Source organism: Haliaeetus leucocephalus, unplaced genomic scaffold (genome assembly GCF_000737465.1).
Source record: "Haliaeetus leucocephalus isolate CR32 unplaced genomic scaffold, Haliaeetus_leucocephalus-4.0 Scaffold495, whole genome shotgun sequence".
NCBI lineage: Eukaryota > Metazoa > Chordata > Aves > Accipitriformes > Accipitridae > Haliaeetus > Haliaeetus leucocephalus.
This window is the reverse complement of record NW_010972931.1, coordinates 4,700,535-4,719,556: the sequence shown is the minus strand read 5'-3', so window position 1 is coordinate 4,719,556 and position 19,022 is coordinate 4,700,535. Positions and strand designations below refer to the sequence as shown.

The window sequence follows — 19,022 nt, the reverse complement described above, 5'->3', positions numbered from 1 at the left end:
TGAAGCCAAGGGTGAAAGATGTCAAGGTAACTTGTAAAAACAGAGTACTGTCTAAGAAGTTAGTGTCTCGCACAAATCTGTGTGGTCTTATTTAGCATCTAATTGTGTAAAGTATCTCAATTAGTTGCATTTATTCTTTGAGTAAACTTCTCCAAGTGTAGAATATGTATTTTTAAATTTTACCTCTTGCATCTAGTCTATGCAATTTTCCTTAAGTTTGCATAATTCTTTTTTTCAATTAAACCTTCTGAAAGGGGAATTATTCATCTTACACTAGGAAGTTTTTGCATACTAGAGGATTCATGGGTATCCAACATAAAATGGAGTTCTTTCAAATAAAACAGAGCTCCTTTACTTGAGACCTGAAGTCATCACACCTAGGGAAACAGAAGATCCTTTGTTAAGCAGATATATATATATATGCCACACTGTTAAAGTTAGAGCAACTCCCTTCATATCCCTCTGTAAAACTCTCTTACTAAAAAGTCAGTTCAGTCTATTACTGAGGCAAAAATCTTATTGACCAGATTTGTTTTGTCGTATCAGTAAAGAATGCAGTAAATTCCTACACTAAGACACACAGACCCTGAACCATCTTTTCAAAACAAATTGTAATTTATTGTACCAGTGGCAAATAAAATCCCTCCAGTTAACATAGTATCAATTTACTATAAGGAAGCAATGTTAAGTAATTCTTGTGAATTTTTCACGTTTTCCCAAATAACAGAAATCTACAAAAAGCTATGCGAACAATCTGTGGAATACATAGCCTTTCCTCTCCGCTAAATGAGCAAGGAAAATTTGGAAAACCCCTTAGAATATTAAAAAGTCCCCTCAAAAACGGTTGCTACTATTGTTTATTCACAAATCCTGGAACTTACGGACTGGCACTCTGCAGTTTGGTTTTTAATGAGCTCTTGCTCCTAACAAAGACAATTTTATTGGCCGAGGACCAACATCAGACCTTCAGAAATAAAGTTTTCCCCTTCGACAGCTCTATAAGGGACATCTCAAATAAGAAGTCAGATGCAGCTAATGGGAGAATTTGTAAGGATAGCTTATCAGGGAATGAACACACTGGATCCCGTGTCCACCTGCCCTCCTCAAACCTCTCTCTGAGGTTCCTGTCCTTCCTTTGGAAATGCTCAGCTGCTCACGTAACAGCTGCTAAGCTGCCATAGTTTGCTGGTCACGATAACATGGTAATCTAAATGATATCTCCACCTGCAAGCTGCAGCAGCTCAGCAGCTGTTTGCCTAACAGCTGAACACTCTTTGCAGCAAGGGTGGGAAACTCCAAGAGGAGTAAAGTGGACAGCTTGGGACAGGAACAGATCCCAGGGTAAGCTGTCCTGCGTGAATCAGAGCCCACAGAAAATTCATTATTTTTCTTACTTTGCCTCAAACTTTCTTTACTCTGTGCTGCTAAACATGGCAACAGAGTACCAAAACCCTTTACTCGCAAAACAACATGGTGAAATATTTTGCCCTCCATGCCCAAAGACTTTGTTGTAGGGAACAGGCTGTCCCCATATTCTTTTCACTTTTTCCAGTTTTGTGTCTTCCTGGCGAATTTTCCCAGAGGACAAACACTCACACGCAAGCAGAAACACTGTGAAAATCTGCATGTTTTGCATGCGTATGCTATGCCTTCCTAGTTCTAAGGGCAAAAATTCTAGGGGATAGTGCAGGATTTTTTTGCTTTTCAGCAGTTAAACCATCAGATTCTCTCCCAATTAATTGTGAAGGAGAAAAAAACCCTCAAAACCACATTTCTAATTCTAGGTACAGAAACATAATTATGGCAAGCGGTGGAGGATCTGCCGGTCTTCAGTGTTTAAGCCTGTATTGTCACAGACATATGGTCAGACCTGTGCTGAGGAAAAGCAGAATTCAAGCCTATGTTCCCAGCTATGCCAACCAACTTGCCTGAAAAATCTAAAATCAGAAGATTAATTTATGTAAAGAACATATAACCATTTTTGAGATTGAACACCTTGTATTTAAAAAATGGTATCAGCTGCTTAGCCAAACAACAGTGTGAGCTGCTGGCTGTTCTGTTTTCTCCCTACTTGATATACAGTGATAAACATTGATGGGAAAGGTAAATTAATTTTATTTCAGATAAGGATATTCAATAAAAAAAATTATATACATTACCTCATATTGACAAAGTTTCCCCATACAGCTGGAAAACAAGAAAAGGGAGAACATTACAGCGTCATATAACAGTACATGGGGTCATTTTTCCTGTTATCATCAGAAGGCATTTAAAACTATATTATGTTAATCACAAATTCTCTAAGTAAGTTAGATACATGGTATATATACACACACCAAGTGACTAGAACACAGTTTAAGAGTATGGGAGGCATTCTGATGAAATTACATGAGACTACAAAAAGGTAGGAAAATACAGTAATTCAATAAAAAAGGACTAGACTATTCCAGTGCACACCTGGAATTACCTGACCAGTAAATCAGCAGATACACTTATCTGATCACCCTCCCCACACTATATTACATAAACAAAACGTACAAGAATTCTCTGGACTATAATTTGTCACCACACACAGATTAAACAAACCAGAATTCTGGACTTGTTTATTAGGGATATTGAAAAAAATGGCAAGAGCAATAAGGGAGTCTTGTAGACCTGAAGCACACGAATTGGAAATTGCAGACTGACAAGAGTAAAAACACTGGCCGCTACAGGCAGTAGCTGAACCAGTCCAAAGAGGTGCCACAAGAGTCCTGCATTAAAGGTAGTAAATGCTTGTGCGCACATGAGTTCTCTCTCTAAATGTGTGTGTATATATATATATATATATTGCGATGCAGACACAAAAAGTACCTAAGCAATACAACCAAACGCCTCACTAAGCAAACAAAGATCATTTATTACACTGTTTGTATGGAAAAAAGTTTTAAGGAAGACAAACCGCAGTATAAAATAGCACAGCAAACATGTATCAGCTGTTTCTCTGTGTTCACAAAAAGCTTCATCTGCCCAATTTATTTTCTACTAGAAAACAAAATCTTCTGAAACTGTTCAGGGTTTAAGTGATTACACGAAGACTATCAGAACACGGATTTTCCTTTTAACTTTCAACTAGGACAGAGAATGTAGTTTAAAGTGAAAAAAAAGGAGAAGCCATAAATCAGGCTAAACTACAGAGTTGACAACTTCAGATCGTCAAAACAAGGTTAATATGGAACAGTTACGTAAGGGACTCTGCAACAATAAGCAACACAGGAAATATATACACAATATCTCCAGAAAATCATTCTGCAATTGCTCTTTAAGAGACAAGGCTCAACCTAAGGATCGAGATTACACTGGGTCTTAAGAAGGAGGAGTAGCCTATATACAGTTATTAACAATACATATAGAAAGCTTCTGAAGTGTCCTTGGTTTTTGTAAGCTGCACTTCAGGCCTCACGTAGCAGCTAATGAAGTATTTTGCCTAGATTCAGGGTTTGCACATACATTTTCATGATTATTACTTATTGATCTCAAGCAAATGGTGAGGTGTTACAGAAAGAAGAAACCAAAAAATTCTGCTACAGTCACAGGCACCTCCCAGGCAAGAGAAGAAAGGAAACATACCCAGGAAAGAGGAGTGGGGAGGACACAAGTGAGAATGCGGTACTGCAGTCGCCGTTCCACCCTTCAGGGGATGGCAAAGCTACTTGAACTGTCTTTAACTCCTGTGTGCCACTGAGTAATTCAAAGAGTAAAACGAATACATGACAGACTATCAAACAAACGGTAAGAGGGCACTGCAATATCTGTAGTGTCATCACAAAACCTCTGTCATCTTCTGGGGAAAAGATAAGGAAGCTTTACATTAGAGCAGATGATCAATAAAATCTAACCAAATTTAAAAAACACTGTGGATTTTATGTTAATTAGATAAAGTAAATTCTCTGTGGGAAAAGGGATACAGTGCTGAGCACTAAGTTAAATTCAAGCTATTCACCCTCTGGCTGGGACTTCATAATTATTTATGATAACCTTGATGGAAAAACTTTTATTTTTTTTCAGTGAATGATGACCATCTGGCAACTACAGGTACAGAATTCTCAAGTTATACATTACTCAGCTATACTTACAAGCAGTTATTTTTCTGGGCTACAGAAACCCGAACAAATAACATAACATATTGTTTACACAGTGGCAGGAAACATCTGGGCTTAGATGGTGAAGCAGGAATTGATGAAAAAATGACTTGCCAGCTGCACCACAGATACTAACCTGCCAGTTTTGTTGCAAAGACAGTGCAGCTATATTGCATACAAGAAACAGGCTTTCTAAAGAAAACACGTTAATTGTGTGTGCTCAGTGTCCACAGCACGGAAGGGGAGCTCAGAGAGGCATTTGTGTACTTCCAGAAACACTATGCTTGATATCCCAGTTCTGTAGGAGTAAATGACCTTCCATTAAACTTCTAGGAAGCGTAGTTTTGTACCATTGCAAAAAAGAATGAAACTGCAAAACGAACCACATCGGAAATACCATATGGAGGGATTTGAAGAACCCTGAAGTCTCTCTCACATGCAGAGAGGTGCTGCAGAAACTCGCTTGAACATACAGCCCTCACAAAGGATTCTGAGCACACAATTCTAAGGAGGATCTCTTCGGCTACTGCATGTTCACATACAGCTTACGTCAAGGTTGAAGGGATCAGAGGTAAAGTTTTGCACTACAGTGGAAGAAAGGTTTTGTTGGTTTTTTGCTAAATGCACATCACAGCTGTTTATATAATGGGCTTACACAGCTGCAGAACCAGCAGCGTGACTATGACTTACAGAAGATTTCCTTGACTTGTTGCTTTCTTGCCCTAAAGGTTATGCCAAGGCCAGTTTGATATTCAAGCAAGAATGATGGAGACATATTAAGGCAAGTGGGCCCAAATCCACAAGCAGAATGATCCAGAATTACAAGCCTGAATCCAAGATGAAATCCCTCACAGGCACTGTAAAACCCCTTGACAGGCCCACCAAGTTCAGGCACCAAAAGCTGCAGACATGTGGATGGTTAAAAAAGCTTCCATACCAGCAAGGTCATGAATCAGGCACTCCACATAAACCCAGTTTTCAAAAGCATCACATTCCTAATGGACCCAATTTGAGCAAACACTAACATAACTGAGCACCTCACTGTAAAAGCCAGTCTTAAAAAAATACAATTAAAAAAAATTCCAACTCTAAAGCCATATCTTTTAAGCCAAGTGGTATTCATTCAGGATAATAGTCCTATGCCAATTCTCAAACCTTACAGATTTAACAGCCTCACCCCCCACAGCCACACACAGTACATACTGTATAAAGAACTTCCTATTGATTGAGCTAGAGAGCATTCATGGGCAGAGAGTCTTCCTGCCATCTCCTGAAACTCTGCGCAAGGGAAGAACTCATGATTAATTCAACTAGACAAACAAAAGCATGATTTGTAACCAAACAATTAAGACCCTCACCCACAAGAGAGAAGAAATAAAGGTTCTGCTTATTCTCTCAAAGACTATTTGTAAACCTCACCCAATGACAGATTAAGGTACTAATAAATTGCCATTAGGGAAGAGATCAGAATATCCAGATTTTTCTGAGACACATGAAAGCCTGGTTTAACAGCCTGCAGGAGAAAGGTGTAGTCCTATTTGGGCTCGATCTTTTCTGGGATGTTTTTTCCCCTCTGCATCCCTTCCATAAAATAATGAGAACAATTTATTGTAGTGTTTTTGCAAGGATTAATTGCAAGTATCATGAAGATTAAAAGTACATCAGAGACATTAATCACTCCCACAGACATTAAAGTGACAGCTTCCAGAGGAGAATGATATGCCTTGGATGAAGTGATAAAGAGCTGTACTTTTAGAAAAGAGTAGATTTGTTTCTTAAAGCCTTAATCACAGTGTTGTTATTAAAGAGGTATTTACATTTTGCCAACTAAACATTAATCACTCATGGTCTTCAGAAAACCCCAATCCTCTTTTTTTGTTTGGTTTGTTTTTTGTTTTTTTTTTTCCCTCCAGCCTCTGAGAGATAAAGCTGGAACTATTTGGCAAGCACAGCCTTATGGTAAAATTGTTGTAGATTTCCAAAACATCTCAAAACTACCTTAAACAAAAGCCATTCAGTCACAGATGAGTAAAGAATGGTTTTCTTTCTACCGAATACATTTATATTCCTGGAAATTTAAAGGTTTGTCTAGTTTTTCTAGAGAAGACCCTTTCCGAAATTATGCCAGATGCAGAGCAGTACAATGACTGGGCTACTTTCAGCAAGGAATATTCCAAGAGCTATCCTTTGGATACAAGCCAACCCTGCCTACATGAAGTAAACAAAACAAAAACAAACACAAAATCTGTTAAGTCACACTCAATAAAGTACAACAGAAATCCCAAGCAATTTGCTGTTGAGCATCCATGATTAAATGGACACTTCCCTATCTATCATAGTCAGAATTTTAACTCTGACCAGCTGCACTTCATAGCAGGCAAGAATGATTCTTCTAGATCCTCAGAATATAGGAAAAGGATGTATGCTTTCACCTGAATGTCCTCTGAGTCTGTCATCTGCAATAATACTTACTGTATAGGTTTCTATAAACCACACATTACTACTCCAGAAACCTTGCATGCCTTAATTAACTCATCCACAGTAGGCTGGGAACCAGAAGAATAACACTATCACAATCTGAAAGTGGGAAAAAACAGAATCTCAAAGGGAGCCTGTGCCTTTACCCCAGGATAAACCCTCTTCTCTGGGTCTCTTTAAATAACATTAAAATCAAGTCATAGACTATCTCAAGGCACTGACAGTAATAACCACTCATAATCCGAAATTATTAGTGACAATATTAGTTTCAGCATCACATACATTTTAAAACAGATGTTTTGAAAAGAGAGACCATGATGCCCAAGGAGACCCAAATGTACAAAAAAAAAATGCAATCTCTTTTAAAACCATTTTCTTTCCCAATGGCTTTGTTGTTTGCATACTCAAGACACTCAGTTAAAAAAACTTTTACACAAATTTTTGTCTAAGTAGATATAGCTGAAAACACAGGAATTTATCCCTGTATCCCCCTCCTTACAACCTCTACTCCTCAGAATAAAAAGAGTACAAGACGATGTTCATTTCAAACAGATCTCACTATCAACAGAAACAGCATGTAGGAACAATATGAATTGATATACGGTCATAAACTGAATTTCTAGAGCAAGATTGTAAGTTCTGAATGTCTAGAGTGAATTGCTTCAGCCAAACTTTCTATTTCAAAGAGATGCAATGTCATTCAAAACGTTGTTTCTTTTTTTTTCCGTAAATCTGACTCTCCATAGTCACTCAGCAGCTTCAGTCTCCTGGTAGGAATAAGCTTTTTGTCTCCAGAGAAAAACTTGACAAAAAGGAAAAGTAGGCAAAGGGAGCTCATAAAATGCTTATTATTAGAGATGCATTAAAGTCTTAATTTAATTCTTTTACAAATCTCAATTAGATATGTAATAATGTAAAGAAAACTTATTTCCTTTAGGAAACTTATTTCCCACACAACATCTTGTTAAATTGGAGAGACACAGGTTTCATGGATGGACTACTCAATGGATAAGGAACTGGTTGGGTGGCCATATCCAAAGGGTTGTGGTCAACCGCTCAATGTCCAAAGGGAGATCAGTAACAAGTGGTGTCCCTCGGGCGTTGGTGTTGTGACCGGTACTAATAAAGACACAGACAGTGGGACTGAGCACACCCGCAGCACGTTTGCGGATGATACCGAGCCGAGTAGTGCCATTGAGGGAAGGGATGACATCCAGAAGGACCTTGACAGGCTTAAGGAGTAGGCAAATACAAACCTCATGAAGTTCAACAAGGCCGAGCACAAGGTCTGGCACCGGGGTCGGGGTAATCCCCAGTATCAGTACAGACTGGGTTATGAATGCACTGAGAGAAGCCCTGCAGAAAAGGACTTGGGGGTACTGATGGAGGAAAAATTGGATGCAAGCTGGCAACGTGCGCTTGCAGCCCAGAAAGCCAACCGCATCCTGGGCTGCATAACAAGAAGCGTGGACAGCAGGTTGAGGGAGGGGATTCTCCCCCTCTATCTACTCCACTCTCGTGAGACCCCACCCGGAGTATTGCGTCCAGCTGAGGGGTCCCCAGTACAAGACAGACATGGACTTCTTGGAGCAAGGCCAGAGGAGGACCACAAAGATGATCGGAGGGCTGGAACACCTCTCCTATGAGGAAAGGCTGAGCGAGTTGGGGTTGTTCAGCCTGGAGAAGAGAAGGGTCTGGGGAGACATGATTGCAGCCTTTCAGTACTTAAAGGGGGCTTATAAGAAAGATGGGGACAGACTTTTTAACAGGGCCTGTAGTGATAGGACAAGGGGCAATGGAGTTAACCGGAAAGAGAGTAGGTTTAAATTAGATACAAGGAAGTAATTCTTTACTATGAGAGTAGTGAGGCGCTGGAACAGGTTGCCCAGAGAAGCTGTGGATGCCCCATCCCTGGCAGTGTTCAAGGCCAGGTTGGATGGGGCTCTGAGCAACCTTATCTAGTGAAAGATGTCCAGTCTCCTTGCCATAGGCAGGGACTAGATGATCTTTAAAGGTCCCTTCCAACCCAAACCATTCTGTGATTTGGCTGGCCACAGCATTTCAAACTGCATTTTATAGTCTAGATTCCTCAACAACAAAAAAAACCAACTCGATTGCATCCTACCTGTAGTTCCAGTAGTTTGTTAATTTGCTTTAGAAAATTATTCGACTGATTAGAGTATGTTGCAGTATTAGTGGCAATAACAACATACAGTTACTCATCATAACTTTTTATTATGGAATGTCACCTTCCTGGGTGATGTTTATGGTTATGCCTTTGGGGAATGTACAATAATTTGAATATAAAAAAATAAAAAAGTCTACTCCTCTGGTATGTCTATACAGATTTCTGTACGGCACGTAGTTCATACTGTTATATTTCCTGAACTGACATCGTGTTCAACAGGAAAGTTCCTGCTTTACAGGAACAAAATCAAAGACAGCAGATAGGAACTGTAGGTTTTCCCACACGGGAAGTACCCTAGAGACCAGGATACAAGGTTTTCTGAAGGGGAAGATGCTTTCTCTTCAACTTGGATAACACCACTACCCTATGTCAATCCCTCAGCTAGTCATCACCTAGCAAAACAAAGGTAACAGTCACCAGAACCTTTTTTTTATCTTCTCTTAAGAACAAATACTTAAACTTCGGCAAACTGATACACTCCTACAGCTGTGAAATATAACATTATGCAAATTTTCTTTCTTTACAAGAGTTAATGGAGCTTCATATTGGGTGGGAAGCTAACCATGAATACTTATTCTAACATTTCAGTTACCATCGTCACTTTACGACTGAATTCTGTTCTTTGTTTCCCCAATGGCAAATTCTTTCGAGCTCTTCTGTTAAGTCTTTTTTCCAGTTCTCTGTTCAGTGTTTCTACTCCTTCCTATCTCATATCTTTAGCATATCATTCTTTACCACTACTCATCCATTTTTGTCTATCCTTTGTATTTTTCCACAAGTAAGGTAATAGACTCCAATTCTCAGTTACTACAAACAGGAAAAAAAATATCCAATATTTACAACAAAAAAACAGAATGCACGTAACTCACAGTTTTGAAGTTCCAAACAGGATCTTCAATTTTCATCACCATATATATTTGAGTGTGCCTGAACATCATAAAACTTTCTAGCTTTGAATTTACTGGCTTGAAACAACAAAGTGGTTTGCAAATACACTGACTGCCTACAAAAGGTTTGAAATTCCCAAGGAGACAACAGAAGGACTTTGACCTATGCCTGACTGGAGTACCATGTAATAATTACATTCTGAATCAGGTCAAAATTATTTTAGCAATGCGAAAGCTTATCAATCTAAATTGCTAACGTCCCTGTGTCCCCTTTTCACTTAATAATAGAGAAAGAACTGAAAACCCTGAGTGTCTTTCCTTAAATAGCAGCAGATGATGAAAAAAAACCCAAACTATGAAATGACATCTGTCTCCACATAAATCTGATCTACACAATTCAAAGGCACAAAATTTGTTGAGAAAAGCATTTTCTCCCTTTGCTGTAAAGCAACACAGCAGGTTAAAGAAACCAAGAGAAACCTTCTAAGCCAACAGACCTGCATGTGTTGTTAGGGCCACACATCTCCCTATTTTGAGTGAAGGAAAGAGAAAGCAGCAGAACTATTATCTCAACAACTGGAATATAGCATATGCAGTTTTACACAAATCATGCTTTCCCCAATCTAGACAGCAGCCCTAATTTTTCAAATGCCTTTTTCTTTAACAAAAAGGGGGGGGGAGAGGGCACTGTCTTCTTTAATTTAGCCCTTGACCTTCCCTTGGTTTCCCAGACATGGCTAGCAGAACTGTGGGACATTTTTCAAGAAACTCAAAGAGGCAGAGAATGTTCCACACTCCCAAGATAACTCTGATACACCAGCATGCATGTCAAACCCCAGAAACTGAGCAGCCACCCAAAGTAACATGACTCAAATTAGGGTAGCAATCAAATGAGGGGTCATGACTCAAATCAATTATCTTCAGCATTTTAAGTTTGTTGACTGCCAAGATCGTTTTCAGCAGACTCACAGCATGCTCCAATGGTCAGCACTGTAACTGAAACAAACTCACTTTTCCCAGTTAACTTTTACAAACCCCTTCAGGTAAGTTGGTGCAGTAACCCCCACCTCTCCCTCCCTCCCTAGGGTCCATGAAGGAGAAGTTGAAAACTACCAGTTTCAACTGAACTCTGCTTTGGTCAACCAACCTTACAGAAATAAAACAAGCAATATAAATGATAGGGAAACATTTCCTCTTTGCAAAAACCGAGGGGAAAGAAGATGAAAGCCCTAAGATTGTTTGTCCTTGAGTAGAATGATGACAGCACCACCTCCTGCACATGCCACAGAAAAGACAAATGCTTAGGGGAGATAAAATATTAAAGACAAATACTAAAGACAGATATTAAATGGAGATAAGCTGGGAACTGTAAGGGTGAATTTCTCCAGGATGCCAAAAAAATGGTTTAAAACATCATGGCTAGCCAAGCAGAGTTGGAGTCCATCTATTTCTGACAAACTCAGCTGAAGCGTGAACAAATTTTCACAAGCTACATGGCTACGGCTAGTTGGAAGCCTGATGAGCAGGGAATTGGAAGCTGCTGAAGACAGTTAACTTATTTGCATAAACCCACAGATGAAAGGCAGCTCTGCAGGACATGAAGCCAGCAAGCAAATGTTTTTGGGTTGTTTGTTTTGGTGGAGAATCCATGGCATGCTGACACAAAAAGCAGGCAAGCCTGATGTCACATCAGACCATTTCTAACTCTTCCATGGCCAATCCTGCTCTCTAGTTGTAAAACAGCTGGGGAAGGGAGATTTCTGGTATTCTCCACAGCAGTGCTGAATAACTTTCAAACAGCTAGCCTGAAGCAATAGGACAGGACCAAATTCACAGCTACTTTTCTTTTATGAAAAGTGAAAGTAAAAGCTTATCGGAACACAACACTAAGTAGCATTTAACCTTTGTTTTGAACACACACAGGACAAGTAACATGCAAGGGACTGGTAAGATTCAAACCGAAAAGCTTACTCACACCTTGATATTCTGAGAAGAGCACATTACATTCTTCCCAGCTGATGGAAATCTGACAAAACCAAATGGCTAACCTTGTAAAACAAAGGGTAACAACCATGGAAACTAACAATGCTGGGAGAAGTCAAGCCACTACACTGCAGGATGTACTTCCCTCACATTATTTTGACATTTTGTTTTTAAGTTGTTTCAGTAGCTGTGCTGTAATTTATCTTATAAAGGTAACGAGGTCTTAATCTTGGATCTCATGACAGCACCCTACTATTCATTCTTTTTTCCCTTGGAGAAGAAACAAGGCTACTGACATACTTCCCGAGAACCATTCGATCTACAAATGAGCACAGAAAACTGTTATACTTTACCAGAAATAGAGCTCTAACTTTATTTTCACTAAGAACATGCAACTCCCTTGTAATACCAAGACATCAGTAGATTATTTACAGTAGCACCAAGATTAAAGCAAACCATACAGATTGACAAGCTCTGGTCTTTAAATTCTGGCTACAAGATATTACAGTGTTATTTCCAACAACTTAAAGTCCTGATTCTACAAAGATAGCCTCACTAAAGCATCTCAGTATGCCTACATAAAGCTGAATAAACATATAAAACTTCAAAGGGAATGAGTTGAAGGTGTCCATGTATTGACATACCAACCCACAAACAGGTGGGCTTTTTTAAAAAAAACAACAAAACAAACAAAAAAACCCCAAAGAATCCAAACTCTCAGCCTGCACATAAGTTACTCATATTGTGATGGCACTGGATTTTTTTTTTTTTTACAATATCTATTTAATTGGTTGCTGGTTTATGATCCATCTACATTTCTTGTTACAGACAACAAAAATCAATTAAATCCACTTCACTTGTGTTTATAATCACCTCATGTTCTTAAGCTGTGGTTTCACAAAGGCTTCAAGATGATGCAAGTGCAGCCCGTAACTGAAAGGATTTGTTTCAGTCTACCTCCACATTCTCCCCCTCTCCTTCAGTTAGTGCTAGCACTCCTGCAGTATCTTGCTGGGGGTTAAACCAGAGAAAATCTGTAAAGGAAGACTTTGTCCCTCTAAAAGAGCAATGAAAATTCAACCTTTGGGCAAGGCTTCCCATCATACGTAGCACAGTATAGCTATGCAATGTTCACAGAAGGAGACAGCACTGCAAGTGAGTCAACTGAGCTAATTCTGAAAAATATTTAAAAAAAAAAAAAAGAGTAGCATCCTACCAGATTACAGAGTGATTCAGACAGCTCCCTAGCTGCACTATCTCCAGATTCATCAATTGGGTGGTGGAGAATAAAATCACCCCTTTCAACTAGGGCCTACAGACAGGGAAGGTAAATGTTAGTTAAACTCTGTTCACTTCAGTTTTGCCAGGGAACAGTTGCTTAAATTACAACAGCTTTTAACTGCCTGCTGCATAGAAATGCTCCTTTTGGGTTCTATTTTCATACAGACAAACTATGCATAGCACACTGTTTCAAGTGAACAACTTTTTTTAAATTAATAGAAATTAGTTTTCTATTAATTTAATAATAGAAAGAGACATCAAATATCACTTTAATTCAAACCCAGATGTAAAGTAATGATCCTTCTTACTCTAAGTGCCGCTAGGGAAACCAGTGAAGTCCATAAAAAGAGTTCTAGGTACCTTTAACATGAGCCTGACTGTGCACCTCACGTCATGGTGGCACTTTAACCAAAGTCAACAAGACTTCTTAGGCGAGACACTAATTGTAGACCTGCAAAGCACATGATGGCAACGCTGCAAACAGCACTCCAGCTGCCCATTTCACCACTGCACAGCCTCCTCCGTTGGGCCAAAACAGCTGTCTGAATACCCACACTGCCAAACGGTTATAATCTGAAAAGGTGATCTTAGTCCAGACCACTGCCTTTAGCTGGTGCACAGCACAGAAATTTAAGTCCTTGTACATGGTGGATGCTGGTGAGAAGTGGGAGATGTGGAGCAGGGATACCTAAGCCAGCTTAGCCATCCAACACCTTGTGCTGTGAAACTACCAAGAGAGCCCCTCAATGACTCTCGAGAGTGAGATAGCAGAGAGCCTTTCAACCGCCTGTAATAAGCTCTTCCTCCAGTTTGCAAACCCTCACAGAGAAGTTCTTCAGGCACGTTTGTAACAAATTTGCATTCAATGTCAGAAGCTTTTTACGAAATAAGACACTTTTAGAAAAGATACTCCCTAAACATTCTCTCAGGGTTTCACACACAAACTGACAAAATGGCACTATCAAAAAAGTCCTATCTCCTAGTTCATAAAAAAATAATGTACTTGCCAAGTATTTCATTCCCTGCAACACAATGTGCTCCAAATCTGATTCCCCATGTACTGACACTGAATGGAAATTCACGGAAAGGAGGTGCACAGCCTGAAAACACTTAGTCTTTTGGAGAGTGCTTGAGAAAGAAGGAATGTAAGAAGTGCCAGCACATACACCTACACCAGCAGATCAGTTTTCTCAGATTCTATGCTATTTTAGTCTGGCATTATCTGACTGCAACCAGAGCACAGTGATGATTCAGTAATATTGCACGGAGTACACTTTTAGGATAGGGGGATGGGATCATAATCACCTCCATAGAAAAGAAACCAAAAAATAGTCTCTCTACAATCTGTTAGACCAGTGGCATCTGCTAGCATACTATATTGAAGACAGAGCCATAATTAATGATTCCACTACTTTTGACCACTAGTCAAAAGATTGAAAAGCACAGCAACATGTTACATTTGCAAAAAACATACTCCCATCAGACACCAACCTATTCCCTTTTCAAGCTACTTTTTGCCACACTGACCTGTAGTCCTTCTCCTCCTCCATTTTTTCTGAATCCCGAAGAACAACCAGAAACAAGCTGCAGGAAGACTTCTATGACTTACAGCCCAAACAACCAAAATCATATGACAGTTTTTCCCTTCCTTAAGGGTAACTTTTACTCACAAAGCTAGAAAGCAAAGACCAACTACCGTGCACAGAATCTAATCAATAGCCAGGTCCCAATGACCATGTCAATTGCCACTCAGTTCCAGTATTTTCACAGCAGCGTAGCAACATTGTTTTCAAAATTAAGTATCATTTTTGGCAAAACATCAAACTCTTTCAAAAGGAAAACAGACATTAAGCTGTCCCTGCTTCAATATGCATGGGACCTGAAGTCACTTGGACAAACAAACTGTCCTAAGAGTCAGAGCTGGCACACAACTTCAACGATAACAGCAGTATCTAAATAATGAGGTCCTGCTAACACGGTAACATATGGTAGTAAAGTGAATTCCTATGCCGTGTTTCTGGGGTAGGAAACACCACCCCTTCTGCCAAATAACTTGAGCTGTACCTCTCCACCCTCCCAAATGCAAAGGGAGGATCCTAAATCTGATGCACACACCCATCCCCAAAGCTAGCTCACCTATATGCGCTTTGAAGCATCGAGAGAATCACTTGTCCCTAGCCAAGCGGACAAGGCTTCAAAGATCCTTCCTCACGATGTTCCATCTACATAAAATCAGCTTAAGTCTACAACTAAAGCAGGCCAACATGCAATAAACTAAATTTGAAAAGTGCAACAGAAAAATCTGGACCAGAAAGGAAGAGAGCTGACAGGACAACGTTATAAATCTGAGACTGACTCACGCCTAATAACTGAAGTCATAAACATCCCTGTCAGTGGTTATTCTAAGATCTTCCCAAATGCCTTCGTGCCCCTCGTCAGGCTCTTAAGACTCCAGCTCCGTGCTGAGCTAACAAACAAACAAACATTTATTTACCCCCCCAAAGGACATCGGAGGAGTCTGCAAAAACCAGAACACGAGGCCTGCCCTGGAAAACTTCCCTCACGCCGCTACCAGGTTAAGACCAAGGCGGACAAAGAGCGGTCTGAGGAGCTCGCCTGCGGAAACACTCCACTCCTCGGAGCCACGTCTCGCTGCCACCGCTCCCCCTCAGCCTCTCTCCTCACCTCACGCCTGGGGCTCGGCCTGAAGGGCCGCCCGCCCCTTCCCGCGGGGCGCCGAGCGGGAAGGAGCGCGGCCGCCCGTCCCCTCAGGAAGCCGGCCCCAACGGCCGCCGAGGGGGGTGGGGGGCATGGCGGGTGGTCCTTCCCCGGGACGGGGCAAGGGAAAGATGCCTGACGGGCGTCCTCCGCCACGGCCTAGCCGGCAACCCGCCGGACTTGGGGAAGTTTCAGCAGGGCGGGGAGGCGGGCTGCGGGGAGGAAGCCCCTCAGCCCCCCCCGACGCTTCGCAACCGGACAGAGAGCAACGAGGCGCGGGAGGAACCGCCGCCACCTTCTAGCGAGCAATGAATGGCCGGGCCGGACCCACACCCCCCCCCCAGCTCACTCACAAGCGACATAAGCGACGAAGGCGAGCCCCATGAGCAGCTTCATCCTCCTCCGGTTGATGGCGGTCAACAAGCGCAGCAGCGGCCCCTTGCTCACCATGCCCAGCGGCACGCAGCGCCGGGAGCCTGCACGGCCGGCCACGCCACTGGGCTCGGCTCCCCTCGGCTCCGCTCGGCTCCCCCCCTCCCCGCCCGGGAACCGTCCGCGCAGGCGCAGTGGCGCCCACCCGCTCTCCCGCCTGTCCTCCCTCCCTCCCCTCCCACCCGCGGTAGATGCGGTCGGCGGCCGGAACGGCGGCGGCGCATGCGCAGTTCGCGATCGCTGTGAGGGCGCCGTCTCTGCCGGTTCCCGGGCTGGGCTGTGGGGCTGCGTTACCGCGGGGACCGTTCGTCTTTACTTCGTAACAAGCGGCGGGTGCTCGGCTAGAGGCTGCCTCCCACAGAGAGTGCCTGAGGGAAAGGGAGGGCGTCCGCAGCCTCTCCGTGCCCCGGGCCTGGGCTTTCGGGGTGCTTCAGCCTCGGCGGCCTTGGTCACCGGTGGCCTCCTGTGGTGGCCCTTGGGTGGTGACCCGCCGGGACGGACGGACGGACAGACATGGGCACACACACGGACAAAATGTGTGTCACGCTGCCTCCTTCAGCGCGTCGTGCTTTGGAGGCACCGTTTGCCTCATCCCAGATGTGCTTTCCATCTCTTTGCTATGGTAAATGAAAAACCTTGGGATTCCCCCTCCCCCCAAAAGTAACAGTTTATGAATTTGCCTCTGTCCAGGATAACGAGATTGCAGTTCCTTTAAAATGGTTTACGTTCCTACTGCAGCTTCCATCCGAAGTCCTCGTGGCCTGTTGCAAACCACAGATACTTATTTGCCTGGGACGGCAGGCACCTTCCTCGCGTGTCAAAACGTGTTCTCCTGCCAGTAAAATACACTCACTTAATCTGAAGAGAAATCTCCCTCCACAACCCAACCGTCCCCCCTGAGTAGTGCGGCCTTCACACAGTTTCTAAGGGATATTCTTTCTCAACACTCCTCTCCCGCAGGGGAAGACTGCGAGAACAAGTGTTCTTGAATTAAATGACCAGATTTGATCCTTTAATTTCAGTATAGAAATACAGCTTGTTTACACCAAAGAAACACTGACCTCTGTCAAACAGAGACCCACACAGTTAACAAGAGTTAACCCCCTCCTTATTACGAGGAGTAAAGTCAGTCAAATGTGGGAGTCTGGGAAGGGTAGGTGCAGTATGATGCTGTTCAGAGTGATTAAGAATATCTCCTTGCGGCCCAGAGAGGCAAAGTGACTTTATTCAGGAAGCCTTGAGAATTGAAATTTCCTAACTCCTAACCCTGTGCTTTGATTGTAAGGCCACTCCTTTCCTCTTGACTTTTGTTTCCTTTGATTTGTATTTGATATACTTTACTTGCCTGTTAATTCCACTGCTTGTAGCTATGTGGAGAAAAGGCAATAAAAATATCACCATCTAAAACACAATGGAGCACCAAATTCATCTGCATAGTGAGCACTCAACTAGTAACAGAGTTTTATACCAGGAGTAAATTTGGCCATCAAAAAGCTATAGATGAACAGTGCTGCATGAAAGCTAGAGAATATTACAGTCTTATTCCTATCCTACCACCTCAAACTCGCATTGTTTTCAGTGAGGATTTTCTGTAATGGTATCCACATACACAATACCAATTCCACAAGCCTTTAGGGGTAGGCAAGACACTTTTAACAGTTGCCCTGCCCTAAGCTGGGCTGCACAATCCGTGACTCGATCAAGCTGCCTACGTAAGGCACCTCGCTTGGCACCACTCTCGGTGTTCGGGCCAATTTTGCTGCAGAAACACGTTGAGGCAGGCTGCAATCCGTGAAGATGGGAAAAGGAGAGCAAAGGAGCAGGATGCTTTATGGAACTTTGCGGTGGAGGCGACGCGAACCCCGTGGGAGGCAGCCTGTCTGTGCTCTCTACAGCACCAGCTGTTTGCCATGCATGACACGAGGGCCAGCTGTGTCTATGTCACTCCAAGTAAGCCAGAACACATCTAACTTAACTGCAGGGAGGTGAGTGTAAGTCTGTCATATCTCGACTACAACTACAGGCATGTTCCTTATAAGCACTGTAAGTTCTCCAGGCACATGATGGCCAACAGCAGGGATGCTTATTTCAGGATACAGCTGGTCACATTCACAACCTTGTGCCAAGGACTGGCACCGATAGCAGAGGTTCTGGTGTGTAGTGGCTGCTAAATGTGCCAAGGCTGAGGGATGATACAGTTTTGAGTGCTGACTCTTAGGAGTGCGGTATAGATCAGGAAGCAGGCATCCATCTGCCTTCAGGTCATTATCTTATTCAGGCTGATAGCGTGACCTCAGCTAAAGGCAATTCTCTCTGGGCTGGTTTGCAGGCAATGTACTCTGTCTCCCGTACTGCAGTTTTCAACTTTAAATCTCAAAGTGCTTTATGAGAGCATTTTGATTTTTTTTTTCACTAAAACACAGCCTGTAAAATGATGGAGGTTTTTAAATTACAGAATTTTTTAAAATTACTTTTTTTAATGATAAAAATGTGAATGTGCAGGTGTATCTACCTGAATGACCAGTATGAACTTAGAATTCACAGCACCCCTGCAACGTACTTTTCCTTGATACCAGATCAGAACCATGCAATTACCCAGCTGTTATTCCAGAATCGGAGAAAAAAACCCAACTGCCACAATTTGCACAATTTCCACATGATGCCACATGAGAGAGACTCTTCTGCCATGTGTAATTACAGGAAAGATCTTGTCTTTCTGTCCCAGTCATGTTTCTACAAGAGATGACATTCCATCGCATGATCTGGGAGACAGAAGTGGACCCTGAGCACTGAGACCCAAGCAGAGAGAACTGCTGGGTATGAGATAAGGAAATGAGTTGCAAAGCACTGAAAAAACCCCGCAAAAATAAGAAACAAGCCATTACTACCACGCTATTATCATCTCTTGTGACTTTGGTCTCTGAGTTAGTTAAG

At 42.2% G+C, this 19,022-nt stretch overlaps 1 protein-coding gene across 4 annotated transcripts in view; it reads right to left on the bottom strand.

Annotated features, from left to right (window-relative positions):
* UXS1 (UDP-glucuronate decarboxylase 1) overlaps positions 1-16,159 on the bottom strand; it is a 62,537-nt gene extending 46,378 nt beyond the window's left edge. For 3 of the 4 annotated variants that reach the window (XM_010575691.1, XM_010575694.1, XM_010575693.1), the window contains exons 1-2: positions 16,010-16,159; positions 2,160-2,187 (exon numbers count right to left, since the gene is read on the bottom strand). In XM_010575691.1, the coding sequence (XP_010573993.1) occupies positions 2,160-2,187; positions 16,010-16,106 (125 nt within the window). In that variant the 5' untranslated portion in view covers positions 16,107-16,159. The remainder of the gene's footprint in view (positions 1-2,159; positions 2,188-16,009) is intronic. The other variant, XM_010575692.1, reaches the window with a different exon arrangement.
* Between the last annotated feature and the right edge of the window lie 2,863 nt (positions 16,160-19,022).